General features: G+C 36.0%; 1 protein-coding gene across 2 annotated transcripts in view; it reads right to left on the bottom strand.

The window, feature by feature from the left end:
- Nucleotides 1-19869, bottom strand: part of pcdh15b (protocadherin-related 15b) — a 459821-nt gene that overhangs the window by 67347 nt on the left and 372605 nt on the right. For both annotated transcript variants that reach the window (XM_049464765.1, XM_049464764.1), the window contains 3 exons: nucleotides 8176-8285; nucleotides 5271-5411; nucleotides 965-1092 (listed from right to left, as the gene is read on the bottom strand). In XM_049464765.1, coding sequence (XP_049320722.1) covers nucleotides 965-1092; nucleotides 5271-5411; nucleotides 8176-8285 — 379 coding nt within the window. The remainder of the gene's footprint in view (nucleotides 1-964; nucleotides 1093-5270; nucleotides 5412-8175; nucleotides 8286-19869) is intronic.

Here is a 19869-nt window from a genome sequence, read left to right as displayed (position 1 = left end):
TAAGGGTTAAGAACACGGAAAAAGGGTGTCTTTCTTTCTACATTAGTTAGATTTAACAACAGTTACATTATACAGTTGCTGCAACTGCTCATTAATTTCAGCTCTTCCCCTGTGTTGATAATTCCTCCTAATTTGATTAACTTGCTTGGAGATGTTTTTGAATCAATTAAAGGTCAGTGGCTTTTAGCATCATCCTGCTTAGCCACTGTTTGTTCTGCTGAACCACAATATATTAAAGAGCAGAATATTTAGTGCATGCATATAAACTGAAGATATAAATGATACAAAAATTACCCTTAAAGCTTCACAGTAAATAACAGACTGCTTTCATGATACAATACTGCTATTATCAAGATATAGATTTTTTAGATCACGATATTACTGTGTCAAAATATATTAATATAAATTAAATCAAATTAGCTTCAAAAGACTTATAGAGTATAGGGTGGAAAGAAAAAAGAAAAAACAGTGAGAAAAGAGGGAGAGAAGTGCTGAATGAAGATAGGCTCCATGCCTGAGGAGAAGGCTGGGCTGATTTATGGGGATCTCAGTCGCGGCCTCTGTCTGTCGTCTGCACTATTGACAGTTGTGGTGAGATCTGTATCAGGCAGCCTCGGCGGCCTTGGCATTTCGCAGCCTGTCAGCTTCGAGAGGAGCCAATCTCGGAGAACCCAGCTGGTCACACATAAGGACCACCATCCACAGCACCTGGACCACCTCTTCTGGACCAGTGTCTCCAATAATAAACAGCACCTCTGAAACGCCTCGGAAAGCTTTCAGAAACGGCGACACTGACAAGACGTACACCCGCTCTCAGGCAATTTTCTGTCTAGACAGAGGCTATTGAGGCAATGGATTAGCATTCTGCACTAGCGAGGATGAGCCGAGACACAGCTTAACCTAAATAAAAGAAAAAATCAAGCTACCAACAGAAGAGTATTGTTGTGAAGAGGTTCTGCTGTACCTGGACCTGCAGGACAGACGTGAAGGTTTTGGCATCCTCCGCGACTCCAGCCAGATAGAACATTTTGGTGAAAACTGGGGGGTGGTCGTTCTCGTCCTGCACCTCGATGTACACCTTAGCTGTGTTACCTGCACACAAATTTAATCACATTTTTAAACCTAAACAGTAAATATATACAGTATAGAGTTTCGAAAGCTAAGCTGAAATAGAATGAATGCCCAAATCTAATGAAATTCAAAAACATATGAAAAAAATAAATGAAGTCATTGATCATCTGTCAGTAATTTCTAAAGGTTAGGGACATCATCAGATCACAGTGAGAGTTAATGTTTACTAATGAAGAAAACTTAGAACACTGGTGAACCTTCCTAGGAGTGACCATCCTACCAAAATGACTCCAAAAGGGCAAGGACAACTCATCCAGGAGGTCACAAAAGAAGCAAGAACAACATATAAAGATCTGTTTCATTCACCTCAGTTAAGGTCAGTGATAATGATTCACTAATAAGACAGAGACTGGGCGAAGTTGGAAGAAGATCCATGGGAGAGTTCCAATGTGGAAATCACTGCTAATCAAAGGGAACACAAAAGCCAATTTCACATTAACCAACAAACATCTTGATTTTGGGAATCTGACAAGACAAAAGTGGACCTTTTTGGAAGGTGTGTGTCCTTTTACATGGGGTATAAAACTAATTCATAATTTCAAAAAAAGATCATCATACTAAAAGTCAAACATGGTGGTGGTAGTACGATGGTTTGTGGTTCCTTTGGTGCTTTAGGACCTGGACAACTTGCTGTAATAGATGAAACCATGAATTTTGCTCTCTATCAGAAAATCCTGAAGGAGAATATCCCTCAGTTTGTCAGTTTGTGACCTTAAGCTCATGAGTACTTGGGTTCTGCAGCAGGACAATGATCCAAAGCACACCAGCTAGTCCAGCTAGCCTAATCAAAGCCTGTTTAAGATGCTGTGGCATGATTTAAAACAATAGTATCTCCAAAATGGCAACTTAACAGGAGAGAGTTAAAACCTATGTAATTTTCAATGGAAGTCAATGTAAAAAGAGCTAATTACAGGTAATTTTGGAAAATTTCTGTTGGTCCATGTATCAAGTAAACTAAAAATCAACAAAAATAGTTAGTTGTTTTTCATTGGACTGCAACAACATATATATCTATATATATATATAGATATATATAAAATAAAATATACTGTACATATAGTAACCAAATTTTGAGGGTTTTCTACAGGGATGGTTTCCTCCCACAGTCCAAAGACTTGGAGATCAGGTAAATTGGATTCTCAAATTGAATCCTTTAAAATGATTTGTATAAGTATGTGTATTGTACAGGATTGTGTGTGTATAAAATGTATGTATGACTGTATGCCCAGAATTGGATCGGCACTCTGTTCTGGGTAAATGCTGTAGTGACCGATGCAGTCCTCCAGGTGGACGGTTGTTTCCGGTTGAGAGTATGCTGTGCGCTATTGGCTTCCGCTTCTCACCGGTGTGTGAATGAGTGTTGATGTGTAATGTGCTTGAGTGTAAAATGTGTAAATTGTAAAGCATCTTTGGGTTTCTAGAAAGGCGCTCTATAAGTTGAACTTCATTCATTGAACTTCATTCAAGATGAAACTGAAACTTCACGTGAAGCATTGCTGGTTTGTGTATGCACATTAGAAGTTGATATGGGTAATATAGTGTAAACAACCTAATAATAACTTTAGATTTAGTCAGAAAATTGGATTTGGGACACTTTTACCTGCTGTGCGAGTCCAACTGTATTAATCGTAGCCTGAGGAAACTAAAATCTCATTTGATTTGATAGAGTTATTTGACAGACTCCTATAGATAGCAAAACACCGCTTGGCAGTTTATCCTCCGATCTGTCACTGCAGCAGAATGCTGAGTCATGTAGTGTTGCAGTGAGGGACAGCGCGAGCAATAGCGTCATTCATCATCTGACAGAGCGCTGCACTGATGCCAAATGGGGGCTTTCCAGAACTTTCTTGTCTCATCCCCATTGTAACTCAAAATGAAGCACTCATCCACGGCACGGATGAGGAATGGTACACGGCAGGACGATGACACTAGTGCATCGCTGCAGGCTAAACTCAGGCTGTTTTTTATTAATTGAATGAATGAATGAAAAGCTTTTAATCCAGTAGGTTTGAGAGGCCATGCATCCTCCTCTGGCCAAAATAAACAAACAAACAATGCGGCTTTCGCGATCACGCAACTTGCTAAGCATTTAGAGCTGGAGAACTGCCTAATGTTCTGCAGGCATCATCAGCACACTGCTGCCAGAACTTGCTGATGACACACTTTACCAGTAGAGGCACTGTTGAGGGCACTATTTTAGCGATCTATAACGTACCAGTCAATTGTGGATTGCACAGCTGGATTTAGGGTGTGTCGGTGTGTCTTTGGTATCATGAAAATGTGCAAAAGGCATGTATTAATTCTCCTAATCAATCACGGGTGTGTTTTGGGCATAGGAAATGTGAAATAAACCAATCTCTGTGTGTTACTAGACATTCCCTTTAAGAGCCAGAGGAGCTCTGACTTTGGCACATTCGTATCTTAACAGTGCAGCGCATTGTGTGCGTCTCAGCAGAGGATACTGACCTGTGTGTTCATGCTATGAAGATACACCAGCATCTCATCTAAGGGAACAGCAATGTTATTTTGACCTTTATTTTGTTTATTCCTGAGTTAAAAGTTGGGCGCACCTAAAGAAATAGACTCTGATGATTGACTGTTGTCTAGGTTAATTTTAGTCAGTGGCACACTTGCATTTTCCACCGTCAAGATAGAGACATGCCAGAAATTTACCTGAACACACCTCACTTCCAGCCCACCACCATCCATCAGTGTAGATTTATTCCTAAACTCTGATGCTATTTTAGTGGTATGAATGCAAAGGTGTGAAAATAGACTGTTGCAGGGGTGCAAGATAGCAAAAAGCATTGTGAGATAAATGAGATAAATAAGGTAATAACTCCAGGGCCAACATTGCACCAATCAAAATGTTCTCCCTAATAAATTTCATATGAAACACTTCAGAAGAATTTGATTTGGAGCCAAACTTTTATACACACAAAAGCAATAACACTGTAAAAAACAAATCTTAAAAATTGCTCTTTTTAATATGATTTAAAAGTCTGTTGGACAAAAATATTCAATAGCATGGTAAATTATAGCAAACTAATCACCTCAACTAACATTAAGTTTCATATTAAAAGAGGGTAAATAAACTTGTTGGCAAATTTTACAAATTGTAACTCTAGTTAAGGCCCATGCCAACTACTTTGCACATGCTCAGTTTGACTCTTTAGTTGAACGGGGTCTACTGAGCAATTCTGCTTACCTACACCATGTTTTACGTGCAGTATGACATTCTTTTCTGTAATTATGTATTAGTTGTACGCCAGATGTAACAGGACACACTCCACTTTTATCACATTAGTCCAAAGAACATTTAATTAAAGTTCTGAAGATCATCAAGATTTTTTTTTTTTTGCAAGTGTAAGACAGGCTGTTTTTTGTGGGTTCTTTTGTAACCTTATGGATGAGTTGTCCATGCCCTTTTGTAGCAATTTTAGTCGGCTGGCCACTCCTGGGAAGGTTCACCAGTGTTCCTTGTCTTCTCCATTTATGAATAATAGCTCTCACGGTGGTTCTCTGGAGTCTTAAAGCTTTAGCTTTTACTTTGCAACCTGTACCAGACTGACAGATGATCAATGACTTTGTTTTCCCATCACCTCTTTGGTTTTGAATTTCGGCATAATGTGTTGCTTTTTGAGATCTTTTATCTGCTTCATGTTGTCAGACAGGATCTACTGAAGTGATTCTTGATTCTACAGGTCTGGCGGTAATCAGGCATGGCTGTGGTTAGTAGTAAAATTGAACTCAGCTTTCCAAAAAGTGTGATTAATCACAGTTACATTGATTTGTTTTTGTTTTTTTTTTACAAAGGACTAGGTTGGTTTTGGTAGTTTTTTCCCTTAATAAATGAAAACATGCCTATACATAAAAAAGTGTTTTTTTTTTTTGAAAAATGTAAGTATGGTAAAAATGCTAAAAAGAAGGAGGGAAATACTTTTTCACACCACTGTAACTTATTTTACTGTAGAGAAAAAGGGTTTTGTCTCACATACACTTGTAGCCCATATATAGGCCCAGGCCTGTAACTGTAAAACTGAGAGATAACGCTGGAGGTTCATTTTTAATGTGTTTATTCTCAATTACATGTAATTCTAACTCTGATTACGGAATTACAGCTCTGATAATGAACTCACTTTTAGAAGGCGCCCGCTGGTTGGAGGAGAACACCCTCAGAGAGTCGGCCTCCACCCGCAGGACGTAGCTGCTGTTGGTCTCGTAGTCCAGTGGCCTGGCTGTGCTGATGACTCCGGTCAGGTTGTTCACAGTGAATTCGCCTGTGGGAACATGGTGGGAAAGTTGTGTAAAGTAAAAGCTGTGTAGTAGATTTCATTTATAATTACAAGTGTTGGTAATTGGAGGTGAAATATTCCATTAGTCTTAAGTCTAAGAGCCATCGCTCACTAATGCTAATTTGAATTTCAGATGCACGACACCATTAGGATTCATTAAGGATTATTCCCGCACTTAGATGATGTCATCGCGTTAAACACTTCGGATTCAGCAACTTTTGCGGGCCGCGCTGATTACCTTACCCCGCTGCTTTTATGCCCTCTAATGAAAATGGCACTTTGATTATCCCTGTTTTCTGATCTGGCTTGATGAGGAAGAACCAAAACCAATTCCCCTCATTTCCGACCGGCTCCAGATGCATTCAAATGCGATTCCCAATATGGCAGGCAATTTCATCTCAACACACTCTGAGCACAAGGTTTAATCATGCTTATGATGGGCCTCTCTTTCTCCTTCTGGCTTTCTGTACATCTCTCTCACCCCCCCCCCCCCCCCCACACCCACACCAGCAAAAAAAACCCTTCCTCAAAAACAAAGAGCTGTGGAGAGCCTGAATTCAGAGCCTTCATTTACAAAATTCTTTAGGTTACAGACAAAATGGTACAGAATGTGATCAAATACGTACATCATCAGATTAAGTGTTTAAAAGTATTTTACTTGCATGAAATTAAAAGTTCAGAAACCAATAAAACGGGCATTCCTAGTAGAGTCTAGATTCTCTGCCGAGACTAAGCCCGACCCAATGCCTGACCACCTAATCTGCGACGTAGGTGTCTGTTTTTTTTTTATGCTATTTTTAATTTATATAAAGCTATGGCGTGTTAATTACAATATAGCAAACTAACAAATCAAACTTTTATGTTTAAAACAAGTTAGAATGTTTTAATTTCTAAACATGTCCGCATTATGCACTTCACATGCAATGCATTGCTGTTTTTTTGTGTGTTTTTGCATGTAGGATATATATATATATATATATATATATATATATATATATATATATATATATATATATATATATATATATATATATGCTACATATTAAAAAAAATTGTTTGTTCAGAAAGTGTTTTATATTATTAAAAATTGTGAATTATATTAGAGTAGAGGAAAGTCATTGTAAATCATTTTATTGTTCTTGGTCTATTTTAGTTTAATGATTGTGCAGTGTATAGCTGTATTGCTGTTTTGTGTGTTTTTTGCACTTTGGCAAGAAGTTGGTTTGTTTAGAAAGTATTGGTACCACTTTAAAATAAGACTACCTTTATAAAGGGTTTATAAATAGTTTACAACTAGTTTATTAATGCTTACTTATTAGGTTGTAAACGCCTTCAAAATCATTAATAATCAGCTATAACACAGACGTAGAAAGGGCAACAGTAAAGATGGCTGTGGGTTCACTATTTGGCAAACAACAGGTCATTGTTGTCCTTTCTATATATGTGTTATAACTGATTATTAATGATTTTTAAGGCATTTACAACCTAATTAGTAACCATTAATAAACTTATTGTAAAAAAAACATTTATAAACCCTTTATAAAGTTAGTCTTATTTTAAAGTGGTACCGTTTTCTTAAACCATGTTAAATCATATTAGATTAGAGGAAAATCATCCAGACATCATTCTTATAGCCTAATTTACCGATGTTTAGGCCTGTGGATCATGTTGGGTTTTGTTTTGCCGTTGACCTCAACATTACAGATTCTCTAATCGTATTTATCAAACAAAACATTTACTGAGATTCGGTACTCTCTCCTGTTTTTCTTCTAAATATCTTATATTGATAAAACAAAAAAAAAAGTAAGTATCAAAATTAATAAGTAACAAGTTTATAAACTCCCAACAATCATCGTTCACATTTTTTGTGTTTTAATTTTTCAGAGATCTGTTCTTAATAAACCTTTTTTCTTAAATAATAAATGTTTTTAAAAAGCTCAGTTTTAACGCTCTACTAACTAATAAAAAATGTCGGGTTTAAACCAGGCTCGGGCTCATGATGACTTTTTTTTTATGGGTCAGGTCTGGCTTGGCAGGTCATGCTACATTTTTTGGACCTGATCTAAGCTCTAATTCCTAGGACGACTTTTTTTTTAGCATTTCGTGATTTCTTAAATGAAAAATAGGATTATTTCTGGTGTACTTTAATATTAAAACATAGATAATATACTGTGGTCAGGTGTATGCTGTTTGTTAACAATGAAACTAATAAATAAATAGCTTTTTGTCCCTACATTGTAAATGAATACTGAAGTCATCCAGAGTATTAAGGAACATATAACAAAGCAGTCAAAGCAGTATAATGCAAAATTATGTTTAGAACATCAGGGGGATGTTCTTCCTCCCACCCCAGACGCACACCGTATAATTTTCTAAGATCTAGAAAAACCTCTGTCAGAACCAGAATGATTGATCAATCATCTATCTACTTATTTTTTAGTTTGGTTAAACTGATTCTATGTCAAAGCCTCCATTGTAGTAACATCTTGCATGTTGAATATAGCAGTATAGCCTTTTTTTGAATATGAGCATCAGGATAAAATTAAAGTCATTAGAATCTTCTGTGTTATTTTCTTCTTTTGTTGTTATAGAGATGTAGCTCCTAGCATCCCCATCAAAACAAGTCTGAATTATTATTAATGTTAGATTTTTGTATGAGAATCTGTATAGCCCATTTTAATAGGGGATCTAAGACAGCACTTTAATCTCAGGTACAGTATAGGCCTGTTTTTAGAGTGCAGATACTCACCTCCTTCATTCCCCTCCACAATGGAGTAGACAATGCTCTGATTTATGGCAGCTGCAAGGATGACCCCCACCACCGTGCCTACAGGAGCGTTCTCACTGACTGCAGGAAACCTGTAAACACAGGAGAGAGAGAAAGAGAGAGAGAATTATGTATTTTTGTGCCCAGTAGGATGTAAATAAAATAAATGTAATTGACTTTTTTAAATTTTTCTCCCGTTTTTTCTTCCCAATTTAGCTCCCACCCATTCAGCAGAAGAGTTCCAGAAGGGTAAAGACGAGCACATGCCTCCTCCAACACATGTGAAGTCAGACTCCTCCTCTTTTTGAACACTCGGAGGAAATTGCAGCGACTTGGCTCAGCTACATCAGCTCACAGACGCCTTGTGCTGATCGACATCACCCTTTGGAGTGGTGAGGGGAAAGAGCGTCATCTACCCACCCAGAGACTTTTGTAATGTGTACCCAGAGAGCAAAAGGCCAATTGTGCTCTCTGATGGCAAGCTGCATGACTGGGATTCGAACCAGCAATCTCCTGATCCTAGTGCCAGAGCGTTTGACCACTGTACATCTCGCTCATTGGATTTCATTTCAGGTTATTTATTGGACCTGAAGAGCTTAAATTGCAAAAATAAATGGCAAACAACTGGAGTGTTCTAAAACGTTTATAATTTAAGCCCTGCAGGTACAGGGAATAACCTGAAATGGTACAAAAAACATGTGAACATAAATAGTACAAAGTGCCAGAACTTTTAAGGAAAACATAACTAAAACTAAGAAATAAAAAGTGAAAAAAATGTCTAGACTGTAAAATAATAAACATATAAAAAAACAGGTAATTAGTTAACAATTTATAGCTTGTAAGTAGTAATGAAAATAAACTGAGCTTTGGAAATGGATTTAAAAAAAATATACGCAAATAAAGAGTTTGTCTGTAGTAAAGCAGTGCTGGAAACAGATCATACAGCACAGCACATTCACACTTTCATCATAATAACTAGAAAAAGACACAGAAACAAGGAGAACTCTGTATCTATTAACAGTTTTAAAGCACTTTTCCTTAGAAAAATTACAGATGAAGCCAGAGAGCAGTGAGTACTGTTCCTACACCTTCAAAAGACTCTTGGAAACTGAAGAAAACTGGTGCAGAAAGAGGTCTGGCTGACCCACATGGCAACAACACCTTTAGCTCTTTAGCTTCTATAACCTGTTGTTTTAAAAATGATAGAAAACACACTTTCTAGGCCAATAGAAAAGCTTCTTAAGATAAATAATCAAGCAGGGAATGTTGTTTTTAAACCAGACTATAAGAGAATGTATTGATCACAGCAGCAGATGCAGATTGTGTGTGTTTTTTTCCAGAGTGAATTGGTATTTAATTTATTAGGCACCTGCCAGGCCTTAGTTTTGTGTGTTATAGGCTGTAAGAGCAAGTTACAATTTAGCAAGTTACAATAAGAGTGTTCTACAATCTGTTGTTTTAAGAAATTATAGAAAAAACACATTCTAAGCCCATATAAAAGGTTCTAAAGAAGAAATGTATTGGTATTTTATTTATTAGGTAGCTGCCAGGCCTTAGTGTTGTGTGTTATAGGCTGTAAGAGCAAGTTACAAGTTAGCAAGTTACAATAGGGGTGTTCTATAATCTGTTGTTTAATAACAATGATAGAAAAAACACATTCTAAGCCCATATAAAAGGTTTTAAAGAAAAAAAATAAAACTTTGAATGCTGTTTTTAACCAGACTATAAGAGAATGTATTAATCACAGCAGCAGATGCAAATTATGTGTGTTTTTTCTGGGTGTACATTGGTATTTTATTTATTGGGCAGCTGCCAGGCCTTACTGTTGTGTGTTGTAGGCTGTAAGAGCAAGTTACAAGTTAGCATGTTACAATAGGTGTCAGGTTGGGTGCGGGAAGGACGAGGAGGCGGACGCAAACGCAAACTATACAAACATTTATTAACAAAAATGAACACAAAATAAACATGGTATAAACTTAACAAGGAAACCAGGACTGAGCATAACAGAAAAACACGAGGACCACTAACAGACGTAAAAACATAAAAGGATCGACACGAGAGAAGGGAACACTTTAAATAGTGGTGGACAAACACGGGAAACAGGAAACACCTGGGACTAAGGGGCGGAGCTACAAATGAACACAGGTGAGTGGAAAACTACTAAGACAGGAGACACAGAGGAGCACAGGTCACGTGGGGATATAACACAGACATGATACAGGGCCAGAAAAGGTAAAGAAACACAGAAACATGAGAACAGACAGGGACCACGTGACAATAGGGGTGTTCTATAATAGATAGAAAAAACACATTCTAAGCTCATATAAAAGATTCTAAAGAAAAATAATCAAGCAGGGAATGTTGTTTTTTTAAACCAGACTATAAGAGAATGTATTGATCACAGCAGCAGATGCAGAGCGCGTGTGTTTTTCTCCCCGAGCGGATTCCGATCCTTTTACCCAAGGACATGAATACCCTTTACTTCGGTGTGATGTGGAGGGATAACAATGACACGCAAGCCGAGTCGCTGGCAGGGAATCAATGGCCCCGGCTGCCAGACGGCTTGATTATTTCACACGCGGCATCCTGGCTGAGAGCGCGACTCCCATCTCTTTTTATGAAACAAACTCAATTCATTTGGGCCGTAACAGCCTTCCCCGGTACATTTTTAAAGAAAAAAAAAATACACCACCACAAGTAATTAATCAGCTCGGATAGTTAACAGAGTCTTCGGAGCGCTCTGTGCACCAGAGGAATTAAAGCAACACTCCAATATTTTTCAATCTAATCACTCTGCATCTGCTGGGTACGGTCAATTACCACAGACAACATTTTAGACCTGTTCCCTCACACTCAGAACAGAAACCAAAACCTGAATATTAAAAAAACAACAGCACATACGGAATACAACCCACTGCACAGCTGCTGAGCTCCATCAGTTAAAACAGGCTCTGCCCAATCACACGCGGATATTATAAAAACAGGTAACACTTTATAATGTATTGATCACAGCAGAGGATGCAAATTATGTGTGTTTTTTCAGGGTATGCATTGGTATTCCATTTATTAGGCAGCTGCCAGGCCTTAGAGCTGTGTGTTGTAGGCTGTAAGAGCAAGTTACAAGTTAACAAGCTACAATAGTGGTGTTCTACAATCTGTTTTATTAAAAATGACAAAAAAAAAAACACTTTCTAGGCTCATACAAAAGGTTCTAAAGAAGGTAATCAATCATTTAATGTTTTTTTACTGGGTGTGCTTTGGTTGTTTTGGTATTAAGCAGCTGCCAGGCCTAAGTGTTGTGTGTTGTAGGCTGTGAGAGCAAGTTACAAGTTAGCAAGTTACAATAAGGGTGTTCTACAATCTGTTGTTTTAAAAAATAATAATAGAAAAAACACATTCTAAGCCCATATAAAAGGTTCAAAAATGAATGAATTAATTAATCAGCTCGGATAGTTAACAGAGTCTCTGGAGCGCTCTGTGCACCAGAGGAATTAAAGCAACACTCCAATATTTTTCAATCTAATCACTGCTGGGTACGGTCAATTGCCACATTACCATATTATAAAAACGGGTAACACTTTATAATAACTTTCATTAATATATTTTTAACTAAAGATCAGTAGATGTGAACAAAGCAGTAATTCATCAGAATTTGAATATTAACAAATTCTCACACATGACACTTATTTATTATTATTATTATTATTATTATTATTATTATTATTATTATTATTATAAAGCATAATATTAATGTACTTTTAATTAAAGTGCGAGGTTGGGGTGGGGGTGTTTGCAGAAGGGGTACCCACTATATTCACTGCACGCCACTGATGTGGAGTAACATGTTGAGGTTGTAGTAAAGTCACCTTTACTTGGATGTAACTAATAATAAACCGAATACAGAAAAAAAGGGATGTTGTTCTAAGACACTATAGGGTGGGCTTTAATTCATATAAGCAAATGTGTCTCCCCCCCTGTCACATATTAGCCTGTGTCTGTCCTGTGTTTTTCCCTCTTTTGGTTTTCTGTGCTCCTGCCCTGTTTTCCTGTCTTGTGTTTCCAGCCATGTGCTTTTTTGAGCACATGGCATTGTTTTGTTATTGTTCTGTCTCCGCCCTAGCCCCGCCCTAGCCCTGCCCAAGCCATTAGTGTTGTCACCTTGTGTCTCATTTGTAACTCCGCCCCCTCATTACTTCCACAGGTGTCCCTAGTGTGTGCCTGTGTATAAATACCTCATGTGATCCATTGTTCTCTGTCGCGCTTTTTGTTTGACCGTGTTCGTTAATCTTTCCAGATCGTGTTTAAATGTTTTGTTTAGCCTCAGACCTGTTGTGTTGTTTGTCCTCAGTGTCTCAGGTTTGCTTTATTTAGTTTGTTTCTTTGTTTGCTTAGTTTGCTTGTTTGGTTCAGTATTTTAGTTTATCCTCTGTTTCATAGTGTTTTGTTTTAGTTACCTTTTCTTTTTATACTCCCTAGTGTTCCTTTCTTTGTTAGTTTAAATATGGATAATAAAAAAGACTTGCACTTGCATCCTGCCTCCTCCTCCATGTTACACCCCCCCAATATCAAACCCGCTTCTATTCCCTAGCTTGAGTACATAAAAAATATGTAGTTAAGTAATAATGTGATTATGTTCTAAAACCTGTTCAACTCCTCCTTTTTTAACTGGATTTGAGATTGAATTACAGTTTAAAGGCAGGAGTTGAGCGTGCCGCAGAATTCAGAGAGATTTATGCATTGTTATGCTCGGGTTAAGAGCTTGCCAGGCCAGAATTTTGTTTCCAGATTCCTTTGTTTCCCAGGAAAAAATAATAATAAAATGTTTTCTGCAGTCCATTTTTCTCCCTGAGACTGATGCTGTGCTTCACGCAAACTCAGAGGTTGATTTGTTTCCCCAGGTACTGGAGGAGGAGATACTCTTGAGCTTTTGTTATTCTGGACGCTAGCTTCTCCAGTCCTGGTAATCCCTGCTTAAACACTCGGCTTCAGTGCAACACACACACACACACACACACCCCCTCTGAAACCAGGCCCTCTTTGCCAGGCCCTTGGTGTGCTGTGTTTGCCCAGATAATAGTGAATTCTGCTGCTTTTCTCTCAGTGCTCTCACTCCGCTCTAATGACTGCTCCACACCACCACATGCTTAAGTACTACAGAGTAATGAGGTCCTTTGAGCCAGACCTACGTCCCCACAAACTCCAACATACACACACCACTCCTCCTCACACCCTTTCACACACACGCACACACACTGACGCACTCCATCCTGGCATTTTAGGGTTCATTACTTTCATACGCAGCAGACACTGTATTGGGAGTAAAGGGGTTGTGATGCTCATTGCTATCTTACACCCCACCATCGGTCTCACCAACTGTTTTCATGTCCCGTGCCTGCATCGGTTAAATACCAAAGGACCAAAATGGCCAAAATTAAAAATAAATAAATAAATAATTACATACATAAATAAAATGTAAATCACTCAATAAAAGTAATACGGCGATTAAAACAGTAAAGAATGAGCATAATTAATCTAAAAAATAAATACGTATACATAAAAATAAATATCTTAATAAATTGTTATTTATGGGTTTCTTTATTAACTATTATCATATTATCATTTTTTCTTTTGATTCCTTTTTTTATTTATTCACATAACTATTTATTTCTGCATTCATTCATTTCCCGATTTATTTATTTCTGTATTTATTTATTTCCTGATGTATTTATTTCTGTTTTTCCTTGTCCTTATATGATAATGAAGGGGCTGTCCAGAAATGATGTCACAGTGTCTTAGCATTGCTATTGCTTGATCAATGTCAGAAACCCTAGATCGATTGTGCATGTCTTGCCCCTTTGGCGGTAAGATCATTTAAATCGTAATACAGACTCTGATCCGGTTCTTTGAGGCGAGCAGTTGCCTTTCTGAGCAGATCCGATACCAAACCCCGCCCCAACATTTCAGCTCCTGGACTCATCTACTCATATCAGCTCCTCTCTCTCTCTGGGTTTGATTGCTAAGCCTGTATGTTTAAACAGGAAATAAATGAATGCAGAAATAAATAGTTAAGCCAATAAATAAAAAAAATTGTCAAAAGAAAAATTCAAAATAGTTGATAAAGAAACCCATAAATAACAAATTATTAACATATTTATTTTATGTATATGTATTTACTTTTATATTAATTATAATTTTGATCACCATATTACTTTTTATTTATTTATTTATTTTTAATTTTGGCAGTTTTGGTCCTCCATAGTTAAATAGCAAAAGTGCTTGTGAATATACAGCTCTGGGAAAAAAAAAAAAAAAAAAAAAAAAAAACATTTAAAAATGATAATAAGTTTCTTTGATTTTACCAAATTGAAAACCTGAAACTTGAATTTCTTGTCTCTTAATAAAGTGTTTGAGAGCATCAGTTGTAAAGTAGTGAAGAGGTAGAGTTACAGATATACAGTGAATAGATCTATCTGAGTAATGCTCTCATCCAGATTATGACAAGAACTACTCGACTAAATAAATAAAAAAAATATTTTATAATCGAAGATCAGTCAATCTGAAAAAAATTCAAGAACTTTGAAAGTATCCTCAAGTGCAGTCATATAGACCATAAAAATGTTATGATGAAACTGGCACTCATCAGGACCACCCCAGTAAAGGAAGCTGTATAGGATAAGTTCATAAGAGTTACCAGCCTCAGAACCCACAAATTAACATCAGCCAGATAAGAGCACCTTTCTGTGATCTGTTTTACTTGGTACAGTGTACAGTATACTATTGTTATGTCATAAAAGAGAAATCACTGTTCTTGTGTTCTAGGACTGGGGGAAACCAGGGAGGGTGTTAAACTCTTAATGTGTGAGATGTTTGATGTTGCGTATGATTAAGAAACTACACTGAAAATACAATATCTTTAGGGCTGAGGAGTTTACTGAAGTTTAGCCCTTGAGATTCTTCTCTGATGTGGGAATAGGAGATGATAGAGATACTGCAGATTACATAAAACGACAGACCCCAGGCTTCAGTGTAGACTGAATTATTTTACTTTTAGGACATCAATGTTCAATTTTAAAATCTAATCTACATTTCACGTCCTTTGATCAGGATCTATGCTAAATTTGTCTGAAAACACAATGCGTTCAACGCTTTGCTAATACTCAATGAAAAAAAGTAGATTAAATTATACTAATCATTATTATACTATAATGCACTAAAGTGTTACTGCAGCCACTTTATTATTAATCAGTATATTTAAAGAGTGCTAAAATGGTACAACTTTTTTGTACTTATTATTATACTTTAATTGTATTAAAATAGTACAAAAGTCGTACTTAAATTGTGCTAAGTGTGTTTAACTGTACTAAAATGGCACTATTTTAAATATACTTAAGGAACATTTAAACATTTAAACTACTTCATGTATGTAACCCCATATTTTAAATATGTTTACAGTAAAATTATAATATATTTAAAGAGTATTACAACTGTATCACTATTATTTACTGGGTATATAATTACTATAATGTACTAAGAATTGATGTTAAATATATGTGATCTATATTTACATTAGAGTACAAATATGTTTGTAGTTCCTGTCTTTTGTAAGTAGCACACTTCTAGTATATTTTCTTGGGTATAAAATATAATTTAATATACTGTACCACAATTTTTAGAGTTTTAGAAATGTACTTTACTACGGTGGCCAAGAAAGCCCAACGCAGTGCAAATTGAAAAGCGCTGCAAAAGCACAAAACACATCCATCAAAATTACAACACAGGCGCAGCAAATAGAAAAACGCGCTGCAAATAGAAAAACGCGCTGCAAAAAGAAAAACGCGCTGCAAATAGAACCACAACACAACGGAAGTGAGTCACAACACAACAGAATTTTCCCGGGGGACCTTAAAAGATGCTGTACCAGCTAAGCTGCGTCTTCAGTAACGTCTCGGACTTCACTATGTGTACAAAGGACAATAAGTGGCAAACAAGGCGTTTTGTGAAGCAGAACTTTTAATAATATGCACACAACCGTGGTAATCACAGGTAATAAACATAACTTACTTTTCAGAAGCTTGTTTGCCACTTATTGTCCTTTGTATACAGCTGGTACAGCATCTTTTAAGGTCCTCCGGGAAAATTCCGTTGTGTTGTGACTCACTTCCGTTGTGTTGTGGTTCTATTTGCAGCGCGTTTTTCTATTTGCTGCGCCTGTGTTGTAATTTTGATGGATGTGTTTTGTGCTTTTGCAGCGCTTTTCAATTTGCACTGCGCTGGGCTTTCTCGGCCACCGTACTTTACACTTTTTAAATGAAGTAATTTAATTTACTTTATTGTAACAGTTGTTTTAACACACTTTGCAAAAAAAAAAAATACTAAAGTATATTTGGAAATAAATATTTTAGTATATTAAATTACATTAAACTACTTAAAAAAGTATACTTAAAAATCTATTTATTTAAAAATACATTATATTGTACTTTTTAAAAAGTTTACTTTCAAACATTTGATGAAAGCATAATATAAATATATTTTGGTAACACTTCCTATGAACCCTGTATTCATAATGCATTATAAATGCATGTATAATGCATTATATGACATGCATAATACCTTATAATGACTGTAATAAGTCTGTATAATAACTCATACTTAAGTACTTATAAACCACAAGAATAAGGGTTTATAAAGAAAAGGCTTGTAATGTCTTATAATATATGTTCATAAGAACATTGAACAATGTAGTGTTGTAATGCAACACTATAACACATATTTAGTATATTTTGGTATAATGCATTATACTATGCAGCTCTGATTTCTCAAATTAAGCTTTTATATAAGTGCGTAACACATTATAAAGCCTTATGTACAGTCATTACTGTCAAGACGTTATAGTGAGGCATAAAAAATGTACTTCATGTTTACTTCAAGTCAGTAATGACTATATATAAGGCTTTATAATGTGTTACGCACTTGAATAAAAGCTTAATTAGAGAAATCATAGCTGCATATTATAATGCATTATACCAAAATATATCACATCTGTGTTATAGTGCATTACAACAGTACATTGTACAATGTTCTCATAAACAGATATTATAAGGTATTACAAGCCCTTTCTTTATAAACTCCTATTCTTGTAGTTTATAATGTTATGTTATGAATGTTGCATTAAGTACTTAAGTATGAGTTATTATACAGACTTATTACAGTCATTATATGGTGTTATGCATGTCATATAATGCATTATGAATGCATTTTTAATACTTAATGAATACAGGGTTCACAGGAAGTGTTACTGGTGTTACTGAATGTCATCTCTATAATACTCTATAAAAATACTCATAACACATTATAATACATTCATAAGGCATTATAAACATGGCTATACATATTTATAAAAATGTATAATTCATCATAGCCATGTTTATAATGCATCATGAACTGTGATTATAATGCATTAATAGCTGCGTTTATAACATGTTATACATCAATACCAAGAAACTCAGTGCCAGCTTGCAGACTTTATTATGATTAAAAAAAGCTTCCAACTTATAAACACAGCCTCAATAATCCTATAAATATATGTTTAACCACTGATAAATGATTCTTGCCTTGAACATAATATTAATTATAGTCAATTATAATGTATTATAACAGGTCTTTGTGCACTCTAAGTGAAGTGCCAGACTTTCATTGTGGGACTACATCATTAACGATATATATATATATACAATATTTTAACATATATATTATAAGCACAGCTTTTAACGTCATAATGCTTTAATGCTTTATAAACATGGCTATAATGGGTTATGCATTTTTATAAATATTTATAGCCATGTTATGATTGCATTATAATATGTTACGAATGTGGTTATAAAGTCTAATAGAGATGACATTCATGGAAAGTGTTACCGTGTTACCTAAATATTTTAACATGTTTTAAGTAAGTACATACATCTGTTAGTATATTAACAGCATACTTCTCAAGATATTTCTCAATATCTTTAATATGTACAGTTAAGTATATATATATATATATATATATATTTCTTCACCAGGGAATCCAGCTTTTGAATAATACACCCCACTTTTATTAGCAAAACCTAAATCAATCTCCACAAATGCAAATTAATTTGCAGACAAAAGCCCCTGTTACATGTCATAATCCTTCCAAAGCAAACAGTGTTGCAGCACAAATCCCTCCATTAAATTTACAAACACAGGACCACTGGCAGCATGTGCAGATTCCTTTATATTATTAAGACCCCAGACTGTGTACCAGCAGAGAGGAATGGCGTCGTTGTGCGTATTCACACCGTGAACGAACATTCAATCGGAGACTCTTGAGAAACCCCAGGCTTTGTTTTCTTGGCATGTAATAAAGGAAACTATGCGCCGGCATCCAAGCACAAAATAGGAACATAAGTTATCTAATGCGCGCCAGCGAAAAGCTGGCTGATAGCGACTTGGCATAGATATGTCATAACTTAATTTCTTTGTATGAAAAGGCATATCTCACTGCACACAACGCATGCTGCACGCACGTTGGAAAATCCACTTTGAGTGATTGCCATGGGAACTGAACCACCTGATAGCATTGTTGGCTCTGAAACGATTGTGCATGGAGGTGGCCTCTGAGTCAACCCTCCATGCTCAGAAAGTTCAAAAAGTTCTCAGCTCTTTTAAAAGAATATTCCCCTTAATAATGCAATCATTACTAATAAAGATCTTTTTACTAATTGCTTTTACCCAAATGAAAGATTATGAACTCCCATGACCTTTGAAATAAATTCAGCACTTTGTCTAGGCCATTCTAGAATATTAAATTTGGTACAACACCTGATAGTTTGCTTTAGTATTCTCCTGGCTCAGCTGCAGCACAACAGGTCCAAGCCATGATACCACCACCACCAAGTTTCGCAGACGGGATAATGATATTATGAATTTTTTATTCTTATTTTTTATTCTTAGCAAACTGCAAAAATAAACAATGTTCTTTTTGAAGAGCGGCTGCTTTTTTCTTGCAACCCTGATATGCCACTTCGATATTCAGTGTTCTCCTCATAAACATTAACATTAGCCAATGAGAGAAAGGCCTTCAGTTGCTTAGAAGTTAAGCTGGGTTCCTTTGTGACCTCAGATCATAACATGCCTTGCTTTTGCTCTGATCCCTCAGATGACACTGCATTAAGAACAATCAATCAACAAAAGCTGATAGAACCACATGGGCAAAGGAGTATGTGACAAAACATTTTCTCAACAAGACAATGCAAAACCACATGCTGCACACATTAGAAAGGCATGAATGTGGAGAAAGGTGTATAGTGCTGGACTGGGCTCATGAAATAAAGCTGACCAGACAAAACTTAGGATATCTTGGGTTTGTATTATGAATGCAAATGAAAGAAACATAGCATTAGTTTATTTATTTGCACTTTTCATATAATCCAGGTGTTTCCGTATGCTATACTATAAAATGCTAGAATCACAATACTCTGTACAATAAAGAAAGCAAACAAAATAAAAAATAATAATTTAGTACTTTTAATCCATATGGCTTGTATAATCATAGTTTAGATATGCCTTTCTAAGATCACATCACAGACATTGTTATATCACATTGTTATATCAAAATGACATCACTGTTTCTCATTGTCATTGTCTGTTGTTAGT

This window comes from Astyanax mexicanus, chromosome 15 (assembly GCF_023375975.1).
Source record: "Astyanax mexicanus isolate ESR-SI-001 chromosome 15, AstMex3_surface, whole genome shotgun sequence".
In the NCBI taxonomy this organism is placed as follows: domain Eukaryota; kingdom Metazoa; phylum Chordata; class Actinopteri; order Characiformes; family Acestrorhamphidae; genus Astyanax; species Astyanax mexicanus.
Note: the sequence above shows the minus strand (reverse complement) of the source record. Positions and strands in the feature narration are given on the sequence as shown.